General features: G+C 33.7%; 1 protein-coding gene across 9 annotated transcripts in view; it reads left to right on the top strand.

Annotated features, from left to right (window-relative positions):
• The window catches only part of FUT8 (fucosyltransferase 8), a 95,200-nt gene extending 73,716 nt beyond the window's left edge, over positions 1 to 21,484 (top strand). For all 9 annotated transcript variants that reach the window (XM_030274153.4, XM_030274148.4, XM_041716586.2 and 6 more), the window contains 4 exons: positions 11,328 to 11,574; positions 12,709 to 12,885; positions 16,695 to 16,845; positions 20,532 to 21,484. In XM_030274153.4, coding sequence (XP_030130013.1) covers positions 11,328 to 11,574; positions 12,709 to 12,885; positions 16,695 to 16,845; positions 20,532 to 20,849 — 893 coding nt within the window. In that variant the 3' untranslated portion in view covers positions 20,850 to 21,484. The remainder of the gene's footprint in view (positions 1 to 11,327; positions 11,575 to 12,708; positions 12,886 to 16,694; positions 16,846 to 20,531) is intronic.
• Positions 21,485 to 21,846: the final 362 nt, after the last annotated feature.

The following is a 21,846-nucleotide window of genomic DNA, read 5'->3' as shown; positions in this document are numbered from 1 at the left end:
GATTTACTAGTAATAGGAGCCAAAACACAGACAACTCGTGAAGACATATTTATCATGAAATTTTTGATTAATTATCTTTAAATTTATTAGTTAGCCACGCCATAATGTTTTTATCATTGCTGCATGCTAAAATGGAGCCTCTTCTTACCATTTTTTCCTTGCTGATTTATGATGTTATGGTGGCATTTTCCCAATAATAAATTGAAAGAGGTCTACAAAATAACTCGACAAAAAATCATAACTGAAAAAGAAAATTGATTAATAGGAAGGACAAATTAATGTACTGTTAGAAGTCATATCTGCTTTTCAAGCTGGAGAAGGAAGGCATGTAGAGGTAAAGAAGCCATCTACTTGCTTTAAATAACAGTATGTGCCCCTTCCCATAAAGCCTAAAAACCAGAAAGATGAAAGACAATGCGAAAAAGGAAACCTTCCTGCAGTTATACTTGAATATTGATTTTGCTGCCTCTAACTATGGTTTGATGAATTTATGCTTTTGAGGAAGGGATACCCAGAGGGGAGAAAATGGCAGAGCTCTTCATTTGTTGGTAGTGCCAGTTTTTAAGTATTAATTGAACTACAATCTTAAAATATGAATTAACTAATATGTTTATATGTATAATTCAAGAATGAGGACACTGTGGGTACACAAAATGAATGTTTAATTTATTAAAGTCTATCTGGCAACAGTAATCAAAAGGACTAAATAAAAATTGCAAAATCAAACCATAAAAAGTTGTACAGAATTAATTGCAATAAATTCAGAAGTTTCACTCCATGAACTAGATATTCCATGACAGTAGTTTTTTATGGAAATCAGCTGCATATTGAATATTGGCCTAAAAAAACTCCTTGAACTTGCATAGAATTGTGTGAATTATGTTTTGCTCTTACATCTCACTCTTATTTATAAAATTTTGCAGAAAGAATGGATTAATTTCTAGTTCTAATTTTTACACATTGTGTTTATTCAGTGACTTTCATTAGTTACATTTTAATTCAGACAAGGTCTGATTCTGTGAAGCAAGCTGGAGATTGGTGATTTGAGAGAACAGAGAGGAACAGCAGCCTCTCAGAACTTCCCTTGTTTTCAATTGTGTTAATCTTGAAATCAAGCTCCTGATACTGTGTAGATTTTTTTGTCTTTAAGATGCCTTGTAAGATACTCTGTATAAAGACATTTGTTTGTGTAAACACAGAAATATATTTAGGGAGTGATAACTTTTAAAAGGACCTTGGAATTCTAATGAAGTAGGTCTGAGTTTTCAGAGCAATGCAGTAGCCTAAAAGAGCTAAGTGTGATCCTTGTTCAAGTGGAGGGTTATGGAACAATAGCAAGAAGTTATTTTCACTGTGCAGAGCAAAGACGGGCTGCAGGACACTGTCTACTTCTGTTATCTGGCCTTCAAAATGAATATTGATAAATATGAAAGGATTCTGAGAAAGACCTACACTGATTCAAGGACAAAAAATATGCTTTACAGTTGGAGATTAAGAACCATAAGTCAGTTCTAAAATAAAGCAAGTTTTAAAAGCTGGTCCTGCACATTTTATAGGTATTTCTATATGTGAAATATTTCTACTTTTAGACAAAGATGTGGCTGGATTATTTTGATTAGAGATGAGATTTGCTTTTTGGCAACAACTTGCTGCTGCTGTTGACCCCTGTCATGGCAACTGGTCCAGAAGCAGAAAAGCAAAAAAAAAAAAAAAAAGCATGATCTGACATTGAAATTACAGGAGATGCAGTCTTCTTGTAACTAGCTTTACTTCTTTTGGGGATTTTCAACATGGAAGAATGTTTGCCTTTGGCTTTTTGGAGTTGGTAAGGGGTTTTTTTTAATTTGTTTGTTTTGTAGTGATACTTTTAATATTGTCTTACAATTTGTGTTATGAAGTTCACTTGTGCAGTTCCAAATCTGCCATACTATAGTAAATTAATTTGTATTTTAAGGAGATTGTAATAAAATACATCTGTGTGTTCTTTCATGCTATAATCAATCAAGCCAAGTTTATCCTAATTAAGCCATTTATGTGGCCTAAATGTACCACCGGTTCTCATCTAATTATATGAGGAATTACATCAAATCTATTCTTGGGTAAAAGAATGGTGTTCTTGGAAGTTGTTCTGCTTCTCAGTGGCGTCTTTTAACAGGATGGGAGATAAATGGGAAATACTTTCATTTAAATATAACTATTGTCCAGTAAATTATCTGATAGAAGAAGTAAGAATGTCTGTACGTCATTAAAGGTTGATGTATATTATTGTGCTATCTAACAAAAAATGTTCAAGAAGCAAAAACATAGGGTATACAGTGAGTTCTCCGTATGTCATTGCTAATATAGGTTAAGATGTGATGTCTGTATAAAAGGCAATTGAGTGTTTGATAATAGTTCCTTGCATGGACAGGACCATAAGCAAATTAGCAAACATGTTCCATGAGAATTCTTTAACTGTGTTGAAGTGAAGGAAGGTAACATAAATGTGCCCTGACTGAAGATAATTACTTTCCAAATAGCAGGGGCTTCTTTCCCTATATTTCTTGATAAAAACTTTCCCTTTTTCCCAGCAGATTGATGGTGCCCCCCCACAGTGTAGTAGCTAACTAGTACCTGTAGGTCAGTGGTTAATCGCAAACGTTCCTCATGAGCATTAAATAATGGATGAAAAATTACAGATTGGTAAACAAATGTCCATTACAAACTGAAAAAAAGGTTTTGGCTTAACTGTCACCCTTCTAAGGATTGTTTAATAAGCAAAAAAACCTACAAATTAACTTAATATTAGAGTTTATTTGATTTTTATTTTGAAAAGTTTTTTTCAAAAAACTTTTTACTTGAAAAGTTGTACTGCAACATGCACCATAGGGAAAAATAGTGTCGTTTGTACTCAAGTGGAAAAAATAATGGTTTTTTTTTAATATGAAGAGATGGCATGAGGTAAACTAAGTATGTTAAGTCTCAAACTGCAAAGTTTGAAATGTTAATCTGAGTTCTTTGGCTGCATAAATTTCCATCCAAACAGAAGTATCATTAGGTTTTTGGGGAATTATAACCTGCATTAAGGTTTTGAATAACTTTTTTAATGTATTACACTGGTAATTACAATGTCCTAATTAAGTAATATTGCCTATTTTTAAGTAATCTTTAAACAAGGGTAACCTGAGTTGGCAGCTGTGGAGTTGAATTCAAGTCATCCAAACCCTTCCTATGTGTTGAAAATGACTGCTGCCATTTCCAGGTGGGAGACGTCCCAGAGCACTGCCAGCACAATGGGTTATATGGCTCTGGTGCTTGGGAATATATCAATTATTATGGTGGCCATTCTTTCTCTTCATGCAGCTACTCTCACTTGTTTACAGTAGCACAAGGCTGGACGTTTCATTTGTTTCAGTGTAACTTCACCAAGTCATAAAAGGTTTTTGTCTTTTTGCATTTGAGTAATGAATTAAAAGAGAACCTTAAAATGTCAGCTAATTCTCAAGATATATCTCTTATCTAGATTTAGAATGTCATATTGAAAAGCTGCTTATAGGCAAATGGCTCTGAATAAAGTTTTTCCACCATGTGAAGTAACTGAAAATTATACTAAGACTTATATGGTAGAAATAATTTCTTGCATTATATATTTTTGTTTCTCAATCTTTAGGCCTTCAGCCCACTGATTTATTTGTGGTGTTTATTTGATTTATTTGAAAAATCTGTATTTTATTGCACTGATCTCCTACCCATATTTGAAGACCCACATTAATTTCAACATTTAGTTTAATTTAGAATTTCAAATGAAACAATAAATATTTTATATTAAAAGAAAAAAATACTTTAATAACTTATTTTGGGCACTGTACATCCATGAATGTGAGTTTGCTAAAGTTTTGTAGAAAAATCTTTGGAAGATGTTTTCCTTTATCTGATATTACATAAAGCCTGTGACAAACCTGAACAAAACAGGTATTTTTTTTGAAAGTACCCTTAAATAAAATAGTGGTTTTAAGTTTCTAATAACATGCAAATTAATGATTGTTTATTACTGTAATAGTTACGGAGAAAACATCTCTATTTCTGTGTAATTTTTCTTGATTTTTTTCTTAATACTTCCATTACATTTTCTTCTGTGACTGAAGATCAGAAAAATATCCTTTTCCATTATTTCAGGCTTACACTCTTGATCTTCTCCTTTCATGTTGGTAGACCATATGAAGTAGAATGCATCCTTGTTTCTTTCAGATGCATTGTTAAGGGGACGTGTGCCTCACTGCTATGAATCTCAAACAACATAGAAAGTTTATTCTCTCCTGTTTTATTTATGGATAGCTAAAATGTCCATTTGTCTGCAAATACCTTGAGAGCTGTGTTCCATCTGGACTTGTATATGGAGGTACTTTTACTAATTCATTGAAAGAGGAGTCCTCCAAGTGTTCAAATTAGAACAATGAAAGATTTGGAGTTATAAACCACTATCTCAAAAAGACAATAAATGTCTTGTCTAAACTGTGAGTGCTTCCCCATTAGATGCCTGGACAGGCAACTGCAAATATTAAGCTCCATTGTCATGACCTGTTGGAAACTTCTAGGTCATGAGATATGAAATACTGTCTGCATGTTGTCTTGTTTTTTTACATACTTATAACATGCCTGTTTCTGGCTTGAGTGTATGTCCAGTCAGTATATGCACGCAAGAGATAAGTCCCTGAAGCTGTTGAAGGATTATTATAAAAATAAGCTATTTTCTATTCCAGAAAAGATAACCTAACATTCAAAGCAAGCATTTGGAACTATTTTCAAATCTATAATAATTAACGTTAGACTGAAGTAGAGAATAAGCTTCAGTGCAATTGTTTGAAATCAAATCCAAAACTGTTTTTTTTGTCAATATAGCTGTAATGATCTTTTTTATGTGTTCCTGAGTTATTTCAGCTATCCTTATGTATGATCTTACTTTTAAAACATCAATTCTGTTTACTTGAATGACTAGACTTGGGTAACATGGCAAAATCCCTCTGCATTTATAAAAGTGTATTTGCCTTTGCAAATACATTTCATTATATTTTCTGGCAGCTGGGGAATTGGAGCTCCTTTTTAGCTGGTACCCCTTTCATATCTGCTCTTTAGATGAAATGGGGCATTGTTCAAAAGCAGTTTGAATATATAAAGATAAAAGGAAAAATAAATTGCTGGTAAGCTGCTTGATTTCTACCTAGTTTGATGGTCTTCTGACTGTTCTGTGAAGTCCATTTGTGCAATCTCTTCATCTGTAAACTTTACAGCTGACACGCTGGGTATCTAAACAATTGAGGATGGGAAAAATCTTTACTTTTTAATGTTCTCTCACAGTGACATGACAGTTGCCACATAAAGCTTCTCGTAAGCAATGAGAAGTTTTCAGTAGAGTGGAACAGAAATATCGGTCTTTACAATGCAGCTCACCTGAGCTGCTAAAAGGGGAACGGGGGCACTGAAGACTCTGCTTTTGCTTTTTAAGAGACAGAGCTATTGCAAATGCAGAAATTGTTATGTTCAGTTGAAGCCTCCATCAAGCCAAAAGGGAAAACATTCACTGTAATCTCATCACTTGTTAGGACAGTAAGAGCATTGTTGATCTTTGTGCTATGGTTTTGATTATGGGTAGGATTATCAAAGAACTGGAATAACATGGGAAAATAAATGTTATTGCAAGACTGTCACTTGTGTTACAAAGACATGTTGGTAGTTCAGTGGCTCTGGGAATTACGGTTTTTGCAGGAGCAGAAAAGACTATCATTAAAGTTTTAATTTTTAGGAGGGAGATGATAAAATCTTTACAGATTTATTTTAGACAAGTTTCTTGTGAGAGCAAAGGTTTTCTCATCGTGCTTTACCTTTCTCTCTGCTCTTTTTCTTCTTAAGCCTAACTTAGTTTAAGTCCTGAATATTGGATGAATTTTGGACAAATTTGACTAAAATAAATAGGGCTTGGTAAGGTCTCTCAAAAGTCCTCAAAATAGGTAGACTGGATGTGTGCAAAGAGCCACTGAAGTCAACATGCAGGCCTGTGAAGAAGTGAGAGGCAGTGATTGATCACAGATGCCACTTTTCAACACGCAAACAGTACCCAGAGAGGTAAGAGACACGTGAGGGTAGTTGCAAGAGTTGTGCAGGAGAGGAGAGGAAAGAATGGAGGAAAGAAGCCTTGGATTGAGAAAAGTAGTAGAAGGCATGTTGGCATGTATGAAAACATTTTGGTTTATTCACTCCTGAAGGTATCAAGATTCAGCCCCTTGGGATGACAAATGGGACAACACTATCCATATGGCATGTGAAACCTGGGAAAAAAAGGACTATATTCAGTTTCTTTAAATCAGAATTGCACCAAATTTATTCAAGACCTGTCTGCCTTAAAAGGCTTGATTACATAAAGGATGATTAAAAACTTAGTAAGTGGAATGCTAGTGAGAAATAGTTCAGAAAACCAAATTAAAAATGCTGTATTAAAATTTTGCAAAGCAAAAGCTTAGAGAAAAAAAACCGTTTAGGTATATGAGTTGTATTTTACGTTGACTAGTTTAAAAAAAAAAATTATTTTTACCTCACGGCAATTCCATTTTGTAATTCAACTATGGCATAAAGCTCTTGTGGGGTAACTTTTTTTAAGTTTGCAAATGCCCAGAAGATAGTTGTAGGAGGTGTAGTCTGTATCACAAAACAGATAAAAGCATACTTTTACTTTCTTATGAATTAGTTGACAATTCATAGAGAGCATAATATGACATAACTTTGCATAGTTTTCATTTTTTACTATGTTTGAAAAGCAAAGCACTGAAGTATCATTGATGAGACCTGAAGCTGCTGTCCTGTGCAATATGTAACAGGAACCAGCAGGACATTGAGGAGCCTTGAGAGAGTTCAGCACAGTCCTCTCACCATGCCCTGTGCTAGCCAAACAGCCTTCCCAGCACTCTGACATATCTCCTGTGGTTGAATTTAGAGTTGTTCACTTGGGAAAGGTTCCAAATTGGCAGTCAGTCTTTTTGCTGTAGAACTTGCTTAAATAGATCTGTGATATGTCTATGCAAGTTGATACCAGCTTAAGTACATTATAGAAAACAGAAAAGCAGGGAAGCTGTTCCATTTTTACATCAGTTTATTCAGTTATGTTTCTAGCAAGACAAACTGAAATTAAATTGAAGTTCTCAGTTAAAAGACAGGAATGTCCTTAGCATGGAGTTCTTTGGCATACTTTTAAGGACTTCTTGAAAAAATTAAAATTGGCTGATGAATTTTTAAATATCAGGAGAGTGAGTGATCAAAGAGGTTTTCAGTTAACATTAACTAATAGTAGTGATTGTGTGGTAAAATGTCATCCTCTTTTCAGGTAAGAAATTAATCAACGCCCAATGAAAATGCCCATCCAAGTGCATGTATGAGCCAATGTTCAGATGGCAGTAAGCTTACCTAAAATGACAAAATTCCAAAGGTCTTTTTGAGTCAAATCAACATTTTTCAGGCTTCCAAAATAAGTTGATAAGAAAGATACAAACAACAAAAGTTTTAAAATGGGTTTTAATTTAGAGTAAGTTTCAGAAGTAGACAGACGGTAAGATTATGCCAAATCACAAAAATTATAGAAATCCTGAGGGGTATAAAGTGATTAAGGCACATTGGCACACTGCAGCGAAGCAAAGTTATGCTTCTTATAACTCATGGAGCTCATTTCAGTACTTAGAGTATTCAGTGTGTCTGGTGGAAATTGAAACTGTGTTACTGATGTATTAGTGATGACCATATCTAAAAACTGGTATTAAATAAGAACTAAATGGTACAACTGGCATGGGTCATCCGAATTAAAGTTATTTTCAGTCCAGGACCTTCCTCTTGAGTATGTTGTTATGGTAAGAGTGAGTGTTTTCAAGATTACAGTATTTTATGACTCTTGAAAAAATACACAATCTTTGGTTACTCAAAGAAGTAAAATCCAAAATAGGATTAAGTTGCAGAGCTCTGGAAGACAATTATTTAGGTTATTCCAAACTGACAAATAGCACCTGGAGTCATACAAAAGTTAAGCTGTAAATAGAATTATAGTGAAAATTTTTGACAACTGTAAAAGTAAAATAAATCACATCAGAAGAAGTAACTTGAAATATTGCTGACATGTAAGTTATGTATAACAACTCTAGAGGTATCTCTCAACCTAAATAATTCTATGATTCGGTATCAAATATCAAAATTGTACCACGACTGAGCAGGGAGTTGGACCTGATTGACATGATGATGCTGTGATTTAAACTACCACATGAGAAAAATATGCAAACATTAGCATGGATTATTACTTTTTATGGCGGATCTGTTACTTAACAAAATATGTATGTGAAGTAGAAAAAACTCAAGCGTTTTACAAATCAGAGAAAATGTAGCTGACAATTGAAGTGTGGATTAAAAATTAATTCTGTATTTTTAACCTGGTTTCATTATCTTTAGTTGAAAAATTCATATGAATCAGTGATGTAACTTACTGTTTTCTAATGTGTCTGCTTGTCTGTTGATCCGAGTTTTGGTTATCTCCTGTATGATTGATTTTGATTGCAGCTTATTTCTGAGTAGAATAAAACAATATCCTGCTGTCCAAAAAAGGATAATAGTTGTATAAACTATGCCTGTTGAAAATAGGACAAGCTCATTGCCTATTAGGAATCTTTTCACAAACACTGAAAGAAAGAAAAAGTGATCAATAGGGTGAAAATGCTGTCTCTTGCCTGTATGGCTGTTGCAGAGCTGTTTACTCCTTCAGGGTTACTAAAGAGTTACTCTACACTGGTTTTATCCACTGCAAAAGCAAACAGTTGCTGTAAGTTTTCCTTTCAGTGCATCTAATATCTTGTAATTTTAAAAGTGAATGAAGACTGATAGGGAGTTTTTCCTTCATTCAGATAAGATGATATAGGTAATACAGTCTAGAGAGTTGCCATAAGGTATTCTGGAATTGTACACATATCTACACATATACATCAGCAGATGATAATTGTATGTAAGCAATTAACACACTACAAAATCACTGAAACAGCCATGACCAAATTTATTATTTGAAGACAACACTTGTCCTAGTAGTTAATTTTAAACAACCAAATTGTTTTTCCTAAATGAAATACATTTGCAACTTCATTACTCTTCCAACAACATATTCCATAGAGTTGAAAGCTGGAATCTGATTCTATTTCACAATCTTCTTTGATATTCTGTGATTTTGGTATACTTTAATATGGTTTGCTATATATGCTTAGAGTTTTCCTAGTTATTTCTGGCCAATCTAATTTTCTTCAAAACCTTAAGACAGCCTGAACTTTTTAGAAGCACACTCTTCCTTTATAGGATGGAACAATGTATTGAGTGCTTTACATGGTAGGAATGTCAAATAGTAGGTCAGGTCAGATTGCTCAATCAGCTTTATCAATAGCAAGACTTTACAAATGACTGTTTACAGACCAACAAATTTATTCAGTCACAGAACAGAGTTTTAAAGCTTGTCAGAGATGCTGTACTTAATAAAAATCTACTTTTTATATGCAAATTTGCATTACCCACTTTTTTCCCCTCAGAAGATTTGCAGCAAATTTCCTTCTCTAACTTAAGATTGAAATATTTTCTTTCTTCTCTTGGTTCAGACTACTTTTGTTTTATTTGCCACTGTTTCTTCTCCCATTCTCAGTTGATGGGAAAAAGGTAATGGAACCTCAAACACTCTTTCATACCATTCCCAAGCTAAACATTTATTGTCTAAACTTTTGCCTGATACTTCACATCTGCACCAGATTGAGCACTTCCCTGGCTTCATGCTGCTTTTCTTTATTGCAGCTTTCCGAAGTCATACTAATAAAGTATTATCCATCTTATTATAAGAAGATTTAAATGCTCAATATTTTTGCTGAATTTATGAACTTTTATTAAATCTTTTCCTGTGAGTGTGATTTAATAGATGGTAAAAAAATGAAATGGCTTCTTGAATTAAAAAGAATCATCCATATCTGTAGTATAGGAAATTCTTCTAAAGAATCCCTTACAGTGATGGTATAAAGTGCAGTGATGAAATACCAATATATAGATATGTCTTGGAAGATAGGTTGCCAAATCTGGTAAAAATGAATTGAAAATGTACCTGAGCATAACTAACCGTCCTTTTTTAAATAACCATATCTCAGAGAGTTAGTGCAGAATTTTGACTAATCTTGCCGAAGTGTTCTAACCTTTGGGATCTTTAATTGTTCTTAAACTCATTATTCCTTTCTTGAATTGATTTTTTCAGCATTAAGGTTTACTTGGTCATCAACAGTTATATGAATTTGATTTGCTTATATTTAAAGCGATTTTTTTCCCTGGCTGGTGAGCACTAAAGGGAGAACTAACCATCTTTGCCAGTAAAAACTGCAGACAATGGAAGCATTATTTTGGAGGAAATGGGCACACTAGAAATATTAGCTGAAATTTTCAGTGCTTTAAAAATGTAATTTTTTGTGTGTGTTGTTGTGTATTATAATTTATTTCAGTATATGAACGTAGCTTTGAATTATCAGTTATGTAGACAGTAGTTTAGACTGTTGTATTTGTGTAATTTTTAAAATCTCTTAAATATGTTTGGTGGCTATTAAGCCTTGAATTAAAATCCCATCTGTATATTCTACTGTAGTTAATAATTAAAACATAACAAATTCTTACCTATATGTACATCACATTCTTATACAGTGCTTGTGTTTTTTTCCATGGTCTATTTAATTTACTACTTCAGAGTTGAAGTTCTTGAAGACAGGAATTGTCTTTCTCCTCTTCTAACAACAGAATAGTTAATCCAGTGGTTATAATGATGTCTGAAATTTACTGCGATAAAAGGTGGTCAAAATAGCAGCAGAGCTGTAGTTATTTTTTTTTACTATTTCCTATGCCTTAAAATATTGGTTTCATTTTTAAAGAACTAACTGAATTTTAGACATTTTAGATAACCAGATAAACCTTCACACTCAGTAATGGTATAGTTGTATATAAGAAGGTATCAATATATAATTTTATATTTTATTAACATTTTATATTTTATTAACTACCTGCTGCTAAGAATTCAAGAACCTTCAATTTTGTTCTACTTGAGGTCATTGTTAGATACAGCTTGTATATAAATCTAGTCTAAAATTATGATTTTACTAGATTTGTTAATGCTGTTTTAAAAGAAGTAGAGCAAGAGTTAGGTAGTCTTTTTGAAATTGAAGATACGGGTGAATTGATATGTTTGGGATATTATTTGCCAATGGTAAAGCTTATTAATAAAGTAAACTACTTGACTCATCTTAGTATGTATTTTAAAACAGGTGAGGCTAATGATAAGGATGTTCAGGTGGTGGAACTTCCCATTGTTGACAGCTTACACCCACGGCCACCCTATTTGCCCTTGGCTGTCCCTGAAGACTTGGCTGATAGACTAATTCGTGTACATGGGGATCCTGCAGTGTGGTGGGTCTCACAGTTTGTGAAATACTTGATTCGTCCACAGCCTTGGCTAGAAAAAGAAATAGAGGAAGCTACAAGGAAACTTGGCTTCAAACATCCAGTGATCGGGTGCGTATTTAGTTTACTTTTTAACTGTCTGTGCTTTAATGTGTGTATGTAGTGATTCCTGTTCAGGAAAAATTATTTTATGATGATAATCAGAGTCTCAAAGTATTTTGTGGGGAGAGAGGGTCATTTCTAGATGAATCTCTTGTTTTTTAACTGTGCATAATACAAGTTGATTACAAGTACTTCTTCAGCACACTTGTCTACCTGCAGTTGGACAGATATATAAAAGGGAGCTCAGTAGAAGGTTTTTTAACATGTCCTTCCACGTCTGGTAATACTGAATTTCATTAATGTAATTGCCTTACAGCTTGTATTCCAGGCACTTTACTGTCTGTGTCTTCTTTCCAGTGCCTATAGGTTTCACATTTGAGGAAGAAAAGGCTAAGCGTATAATATACATGCCACAATTCACAACTAATTTTATCACTGGCTACATATGAACATACTATGTGCCTTTCCCTTCCCTGCTGGTGTTTTCGCAGTTGCTGTTGCTCAGCTATAATGATGAGTTGGAAAGGTCTCTGTGGGGGAATATGGGGAGAAGGAATAAAAGCAGTCAAAAGCAGCTTGTGGGAGAAAGGTTTTTCCATCATGTAGTCTGAGAAATGTTGCTGCTGCTGTGCTAGTGTGTTCTTCCTTTGCCAGAATTTCCTTCAGCCCTTAAACTTTCTTTTTCTAGGAGTACACAGTAGGTTGTCCAAATGTGAGTTGGCTTTTGACCTTGAGCCAGTAGGGCACTTCGCTACTGCTGTGTCTGGAGATTTGTTACATTTCAAGGAGGTCAAGAAAATGCATTTGTAAATACCTTAATTCAAACTATGCATTATATGATGCAAATATTCCTATTTTCCTTTTGACCTGTATTGATCAAGCATTATCTATCTACAGTAGCTAACTCTTTGCACAAAAAGAATGCCATCTTATATGCTAAAATTCATTCCTTTCTTTGCATTCCTTGTCAGATTGTTATATTGCTTTTGAGAACAGACTGACTTCATTTTGTCAGTGTGTCATGATGGACATGAATGAGTTTTAATCCCTCATTATTTTATATATTTATTCAATCTAAAGTTTCATTTGCTGAAGTATGTGTAGTATTTTTAAAGGTAATTCCTAGTTTTTGCCTTTTTCCAGTGTTCACGTCCGAAGGACAGACAAAGTAGGGACCGAGGCAGCGTTTCACCCCATTGAAGAGTACATGGTGCACGTGGAAGAGCGCTTTGAGCTTCTTGCTCGCAGGATGCATGTTGATAAAAAAAGAGTCTATTTGGCTACAGATGACCCTTCCTTGTTGCAAGAGGCAAAATCCAAGTAAGATGAATTATGTTTATATTACAGCTTCTTCCTTCTGGTGGGCTTTACAATTTCTTACTGTTGTCCACCACAAGTTTTAGTATAATTTTTTTTTAAAAAATCCTTTATTCAGTTAAGACTGCATTTAATTTTCCAGTGATTTTGATTTTTCTCTCAGATATGCTTTCCTGGGATCTTTTTCTCCCAAGTATGCTTTTCAAAGCTAAATATTAAAAATCTAGAAGAGTTGAGCATGCTGTAGAAGGGAGGTGAATAAAAACAATATACATATAAACAATATAAATATAAGTTATAAGCACACAACATTTATTATTGAACATACATATTAAAAAGAAACTACTTAGAAATACTGTAAAACCTGGTTAATATATTAAGAAGTATATAAAACATGTCAAAAGAAAAGAGCAGTTGCTAGAGGAATTTTTCTAGGTGGGTTGAAAAGCTTATGATACAGCTCTTCCCTCTTTCAGAAGGATTTCTATAGTGATAACATAGAAGACTTTCATCCTATATGTTGAATAATTTTGTCCTTAAATATAGGGATTCTCAACTTCTTACAGTGTCTTTGTCCTTTTTTTGTTACTCTGTATCTTCTAACTCTCTAGAATGTGGATACACAGTAAATATTCATTTACTCCTAGATGGCCTGTATTTCCTTGTAAATTAATACTTCTAATTAATTGATTACTACTTTCTAAAATCAAAGCAACTCAATAGTGGCAAATGTTTGAACTGTTCTATTTTTGGTGACATTCTCGGAAAAATATATAAGATAACATACTACATAACAGATTTTCTTTGACATCTGCAACGTAAGCAGAAAAAGTTATTTTGTAGTATAAGAATTTTCTACAGCATTGAAAACCTGTCTGTTTCAACTGTGCTGTTTCTGTGTTTCTTTCATATTTATAAAAGGCAGCTGTTTAAAATTATGCTGTTTTGTGAAAACTAAATTAACATAGTCAACTCCAGATGATGGCAACCTAATCCTTTTTCGTATGTGTAAAGGCAAGAACAATAGCAGAAACAATTATAGCATTTAAAGTGCAAATCTTAACAAATGAAAAGACAGGTAATACAAAGTTGAGGTTATAATATTTAATTCATCATATTGCCCTAAATAACTTTAAAAACTGTAGCATAACGGAATTCAATATTGATGTAACAATCTTAGTTATGCATTTTTCTTTATTTTTGTTTAACTTTCAAACCTTAGCATTCTTTGTGAGTAATAATGAGATGCTCTACCTGTGAAAACATATCATCTCAGGTTTTTAATAGCAACAAAAATTAATTGTAACTTATTCAGTAAAACAATACTGAATTTTATTAAGAATAAGAGCTCAAGTCCATTCCAAATGACAATTTTACTTTCAGAGGTAAAATCATACAGCATTAAATTTATGTTTTCTTCATAAAAGGCATAGAATCTGTAAGTATTGAAGAATTTTTTTTGTGTTGCTGCTAGGTTTTCAGGTCACAACTTAATCTAAAACATAATTTCCTACGTTTCTTGCACCCTTCTGTTGCTTGCAGCTTCAGATGCCTTGAGTAGAAGGCATTTGAAACTTCCTGTGATTTCACAGAAGGCAGGATGTAATTTGATGTTTGGGCATTTAATAGCATCTGAAGGTAGGTTAAGGTCATGTTTTGGCAGCAAAGAAGCTTTTCTTTCTCTTCTTGTGAAATCAACTATAAATTGGTTTACACTTCTGACAAAAATGTTCTAGTCACATTGAACTACCAAGCTTTGATAGAAGCAGCTGTCACATTGCAGTAGCTTATGTTACATTCATTATTTGGTGCAACAATATTAGTAAGTCCTAGGTACTGTATCTCTCGACAAGAGAGTGACTGGCTGTCAAACAGCGTTGGCATTTAAGTAAAGAAAATTTAGCCAACATTCACATGAATAGGCATGTTGTTTCTAGTAAGAGAACTATTTAAACTAATCATAGTCATGAAAACAGAAATGTTTTGACTTGGGTTTCAGAAACTTCCCTTGCAGTCAGATGTCTACCAACTGCAAGCACAGTAGTAAAGATAGTACAGTCACTATCACCAGTTTGTAGTATGTTTGTGTTCTGTTTCCAAAAGAAGGAAAGAATTGATGTATTTTCAGAATTAAGATCATGTAGAACAATTTTAATAGAGAGTAGCAGGGTTCAGAGTTCAACAACTGTAATGATCAGGGGTTTAAAGCATTTGACAGCTTCTGGTAAGCAGAGGTTTGTGGTATGTTTCTTCAATAAGTGATGTGTTAGGGATGGTGTAAATTGCTTTTTCTTCGGCTGATTTAATAATTTTCACATGCAAAATTTTTTATGTCTAGTACATGTATTTTTAGTCCATAATACTATTTACAGTATCTTCACTCTTCAAGGTGTTCAAAACAATACAGATGATATATACATAAATTCTTTAAAAGACCATATTTAATATATTTCTGGTTTGTATATGAACCTATTTAGATATCATTCTTTTGTACATTAGCACAAAAATTCAACAAATCCCATTCTTCCTTACAGAATGTTTTCCTGTAAAGTCATCGGTATTTTCTTTATTTCTCCTTTTTTACTGTTTATTTACTCCCTCAATAGCAGGTTAATGTCTCTTCTCCCTTTCTACTATCTGCAATTTGGCTAACCCTCCCCAGCCCCAAGTCATAGTATGCTTGATATATAGAATTCAGCACTGCTTCACAGTACTATACTCTGATGAACAGCTCATATATTTTCCAACTTTTTTTAGAGCAAGACCTGAGAAAACACATTATTTCTTACTCAATCTGTTTATACGTACACTCACAATCTTCTTTCAGAGGGAAGAAAATTTTCAGTGCCTATTCTGGACACTTCCACAGGCCTAGCAATTGAGAACAGGAGTTTGGGACTCACCTTGATTTGCACCTGCAGTGATAAGCTGTAGTTACACAATGAGTTGATGAGCTTCTGAAACCAATCGAAACTCGAAACAGTCTCATAACTGTGCTTGATTTTTATCCTTCTCTGAGGCTATTAGGTGCAGGAAGGAAAGATTTTTAACTCTGTCTCTCTCTCTCTTCCCAGCCTTCTTTTAATTCCTTGTTTTCCTTTTCTTGTAAGAGCAAAAAAAAAGGATTTTAAAAAAATAAGTTATTGTTACATGAGAAAATCTTTTATTTTAATGTGATATAAACCAAGGTTTCATATTTCAAAAAACCATTTTGACTTACAGTAGTACTAATTTTTTTTTGTAATAAGTCAAGAAAAGTGTATTGCCATCGAATTTTACATCTATTTCCTTTTACCAGTGAATTGCAAAATTTGTTCTTCATATGGCCTTAAGAACTGTGAAAGACTTTTTTTATTCTTTTCATTAGTTTGCATGCATTTATTTAATATGTCTCTTTCACAGGTGGCTATTTTTTTGCAGTGTCCCAATCAGTTTGGTATGGCAGTAAGTGTAGCCTAGTAAAGTCATAATCCCATATCCTATTTAGCAGTAGAAAAAACTTAGTGGTCTGAGTATCATTTAAAATCAGCATCATTTGCAGAATGTGGTATATACTTCCTGATACGTCTTTCACTTCTGCTTTGTTATGTATCTGACAGATGTACAGGATCTTTTTATTAGATTATTTTTTCTAAAGAGAGGGCATGCTTGGAGGCAGCAGTGACATTCTAGAGGGTTCAGCAAAATTGTAATTAATTTCCTGTAAAGCAGAGACTTACTTAAAATGAATTAACAACCCTATTTTCCAGCAGAGGTAATGCTTAGAAAAATAAACAGAACAATGCTATTAACTGTGTATTGTATTTTCACAGATATCCAAATTATGAATTTATCAGTGATAACTCCATATCCTGGTCAGCAGGACTCCATAACCGATACACTGAAAACTCCCTAAGAGGTGTCATTCTGGATATTCACTTTTTGTCTCAGGCAGACTTCCTGGTCTGTACATTTTCATCCCAGGTAATGTGCAATGCAGAGACAATGTTGATTATATGTACCAGTTCTAAATCTTGGTTTTCTTCATGCTTCTGTTTATAAAAAAATATTTTAAGATAAAAAACACAACAAAAAGTCACCAAGCAGTATTTTGTGGCTAATGTGCTGATCCACCTAATATGGCAAGAGATGACTTCTATCAGATTGAATGTTTGTTACTTGCTGTTGTCATTATTCTCTTTGGTGACACAATCACACGTGATTGTACTGTTGGATGGAAGTGGACACAAAATTCAGAAGTTAAAATTCACTTAAAAATAAAATGTTTTCCACAACCTCAAATGTAAATTTTCTATGGTACTGTAATGACAAATAGAGAACAAGCACAATATTAATGGATGGTCAATACAGTGATATATTGACCTTGACATACAGAATTCTTTAATAAAATTGCCATAGCAAGAAGACAGCAAAATTACAAAAAGTATAGAAAAGCCTCTTATCCCTCAATCATGCTGATGCATACACTTTATCTACAATTCACCACATTCACATTTTACAGCATATTTAGAAGGTTATTAATACAGGCTCTTTCAGGTCAAAGACCTGAGTAAAATCCAAAGTAAAAATCCTCACTAAGAAGAGCTGTGAGGAGCCATCCACTTTAATAATAATGTTTGATTTAGCTGAAGCACATCTACTGAATGCATGTCACAGAGAAAGAAACAAAACCTACGACTGTATGTCTTAAATGCCACACATGCATTGTGTAGAGACAGTTCATAGTCTGAAGGAAGAATTATGTAGTCTTGGATAAAGACTTAATGAAAAATCTGTAATGTTTTCTGCTACTGTTATATTCAGATAGCTGTGTTAAAAGTGATAAATGTTTGCTTTAAATAAAACTCTGGGTATAAATATAGTTTAAATACAGCTGCAAATGGCTTGGCCAGAATATATTGTAATTGAATTTTAAGTGTTGAAGAGTATGTGTTTAAAATATATCAACACATTTAAGGTGATACAGGTTGATCAGGACCTCTGGAGAGCACCTGACACAACCCCCTTTGAGGTACATGATGTCTTTGAGCTCAACTCTCATTCTCTTTCACCATACATTTGACAGTAGACTTGTTTATTGGATAATGTATTTGGTTTTCCAGAGTTGCAGAAAATTCTACTAAAGTATAGGTGATCCAATGTTACAGTGTTACTGTCAATAGCTGGACTATGAATTTGGTCCAGTAATTAATTTATTTTAGGCAATTTATGGTGCTGTAATAATTCAATCTCCTCAAAAATAATTTAATAGTGTTTTTTCTGGGCATGCAGCAGTGTGGATCTCTACAGAATCTTTATATATTGGGCTTTTCTAAGGTCTGTTGCAAGTTTTCCCACTATTAATAAAGTTTCTTTTTCAGGGGTTTTAAATTTGATTCTCTAGCATTTTAGTTGCTATCCCTGTCCTTTCACCAATTAAATAAACTATTTGACATTTACTTAGGTAAGCAAAATAAAGCAGTTAATTACCATCTTTTGTCCAATATGTGTCAAGAGAAAATAAGGTTAAAAATGTATTCTTATTTATTTCCATTGTGGTTTTGGACTTTCTCATTAATTAACTCTATGCTGACTTTTTTTTTTTCCATTTTTCCGAAAAGACTCTAAACATCATTACAGAGGTATCAAGAGAAAATGATGCTATATGTGAATAGAATCGGGAATTCCCCTGTATCAGCTGGGAATTAATCGACTAAAATGAATTAATTAAAAGAACATTGGTAGAAGTTGAAGAATAGGTATTTCCTTAAAATACTGTTGTTAAGGAATTAGTCCTATCATGAAATGGAGAGTCAAGAGGAACAACCTGCCTTGGCACTGTATTTCAGCAACGTCACATTAATTGAATAGATTAATTTAATTTTATAGAAAAACCACATGAGAGTCACACAAATCATAACACAGCAGGAGAATTAAGATTACACATTAGAACAAAGATATTTTTTGTCCCTTCAGCTATGATGGAGTCATAGCTCCCTCTGACTGATATAACTTCATTTCCTTCCGGAATTGATTAGTCTTTGTATTTTTCATTGTACAGGTAAGTATACAGGCTGCAGAACATGGGATCTGGGAATAAAAAAAGGGAGACTGGTTTCAGCTATATTTCTGCATGTGGATGTTTTGCCTGCTGTCTTCAACAGTTTACAGTTTAGCCACCCAGGTTTGGTGCTACATAGAAAACAATTGCTGAGATGAGATGTTAAATGTTTTGTGTCAGATATGCAGGACACACTTGCTTAAAGCATTTGTACTGAAAAGATTTAAAATCTTTATAGTGCGTATTGTGTGTGTCCTCTTCCTGGGGTACACGAACATGCAGATAACAAAACAAAAACAGTCACAGAAGCTATAAAATAAATAGCCTTTTTCAAATATATGGGTAATCAAACTTATTTCTATATTATGGTGTGTAACAGGTACTTCAAAATAATTAACTTCAGCCTGATCTTCTGAAAGGTACTTCTGAAAAGTTATTTTAAAGTTCAGATGCAGAGGGATAAAAGGAAATCTATTACATTTTTAAAGCAAATGCCTCTCTCAAAGGAAAGTACAGATATGTCTCATATGACTGATCAAAGTTCTATTCACCGTGTCTTCAAAGGGAGAAAATAAAAGTAAAATCAAACTTTACTATATTAACATAGACTGAAAATTATGAAAAAGCTCAAATGTTTCTTTGTATTGAAGAAATGTACTATATTGTTAATCGGACTTTATCAAACTTATGCAAAATTAGAGAAAGATACAGTAATGGAGGTCAGAAATCAGAAAACCCACAAAAGCCAAGCCAGGCACCTGACAGAAAGAGCCTTCTAGCCAGTTGTTGAAAAGGTTTGTTTTTTTTTTAATATAGTGGTATGCTTTTGTGGTTCTGGCAACTCTGAGAAATACAACATAATTCTGATGTGGCAACACGTGTACAGTCTGAAGAAAATTCCCTTCATAAAATAGGGTGCAATGACAAGTGAAAATGCATCTTTCTTGTCATCGACATAGTTATTGTCTTGATAGAATTCAGTTTCATTATTTGTCTTCTAAGTTGCCAGCAATTCTATCACTGTTCTAATATAAACAGCATTTTAAAGTCTTGGACTTATGGAACTGTTTGATTGTGAAAATTTGAACTTCATTTAGAAAAGTAAATGCAAGGCCTCATTACTGCAGGATAAATTTGAAAATGTAAATTCTAAAGGTTCAAAGGGAAGTAAAATGCAATTTTTAGTGGTAGTAGTAGAAAAAGAAAACTTACTTGCTTTTACGCTTGATCATTAATTTTAAAAAGCAGTTGCTAGTGTTCATATAGATGTTTTAATTTTAAACTGAAGAGTAGATGATACTATTTATTTATTTATTTATTTGTTTACCAAATCTGATCACCAGAGGCCTAATTAAGATTCTGCAAACTTTCATGCTTTTTAGTAGCAAATATACAGGGATTCTGTGAGGTTTTTTGGTTTGGTTTAGCTTGTTTTTTTGATTTTTTTGGGTGCTATATTTGTTGGTTGGTTAATTAGTTGGGTTTTTTTTTTAACCCAGACATTCCAGATCCTGATATTCTTAGGAAATATGACTATACATTGGTTATTGATTTCTGTGGTATATTTCTGTCACACACAATATTTATGACTTCTGTTTTTATTTCTAAGGTTTGTCGAGTTGCCTATGAAATTATGCAGACGTTGCATCCAGATGCTTCGGCGTATTTCCATTCTTTGGATGATATCTACTACTTTGGGGGACAGAATGCTCACAACCAGATTGCTATTTATGCTCATCATCCACGAACTGCTGATGAAATTCCTATGGAACCTGGAGATATAATTGGAGTAGCTGGAAACCACTGGGATGGTTATTCAAAAGGCATCAATAGGAAATTAGGAAGAACAGGCCTATACCCATCCTATAAAGTTAAGGAGAAAATTGAGACAGTCAAGTATCCTACATACCCAGAGGCTGACAAGTAGATTAAAAAGAAGACATTCAGCATATCATAAAAAAACTCAATGTTGATTGGCTCAAACCAGTCAACAACGTACTAACTGTTGGTTTCTATGGGATTTGAATTTGCATTTTATCATGCGGTTAAAATGAAACTGGAGAAGAAGCTGAGAACAAGTGGATGGGCTATTGTCTGAACTTACTATTAAACATTTTTGTTATATGCACTCTCACACATGCACACACAAACCCACGTACAACAGGAAAACTGTTGTTTTATACTTCTTGTCTCTTTTCAGGAGCTGTCCCGGTCATTAGTCTTACGTGAGCTTTGGGCTCTTTTCTCCACCATTAATTGACAATAATGTTCAGACTTATAACACTGCCACATTGTGTAATTTGAGTGACATGAACATCTTTTGTATGTGCAAAATTTGAAACATGGTGCCTATATTTGAAAAGTTTGTGACCTTTTTAGAAGAGCCATGCCTGTTTCACAATGGGCAAGAGTCCACTTTCATCTGGTGTTACCGTGACCACTGAACGTGCTTCAAACAACAGATTCAGATTTCAGACTAGATTTCTTTACAAGTTTGGGCTTTTTTTTAGCATTCCATTGATTACTTCTCATCATTAATAAAATAAAGGTTACATTCAACAATCAAGTAGTCACTGTCTCTTAGGAGCTTTTGTAAACAATGCCATGGACAGATCCTTTAGTACTGCTAATTTCGGGACATTGCCTTTGATTGAAAAAAAGCCAACAACACAAAATCCACAAAAGGAGGAAAAGGTATCCGGAGTTTCATTGAATTTTAAAACACTTGTGTAGTACAGCAGTTGCGTAGGGCACAGTGCTGCTCAGCTTTGTGGACAGTCAGTACCAGCAGGATTATTTCAGTGGCTAAATTACTTACATTTACCCTCTGACACTATTTTCTTAACTTTTGTGTTTCTCTTCTGAAAATAATTCAGAGTTTAGGGTATTATGGATGGCCACTTAGCATTTTGGCATTGAATGTA

Source organism: Taeniopygia guttata, chromosome 5, assembly GCF_048771995.1.
Source record: "Taeniopygia guttata chromosome 5, bTaeGut7.mat, whole genome shotgun sequence".
Classification (NCBI taxonomy): domain Eukaryota; kingdom Metazoa; phylum Chordata; class Aves; order Passeriformes; family Estrildidae; genus Taeniopygia; species Taeniopygia guttata.
This window is presented reverse-complemented; position numbering and strand designations above follow the sequence as displayed.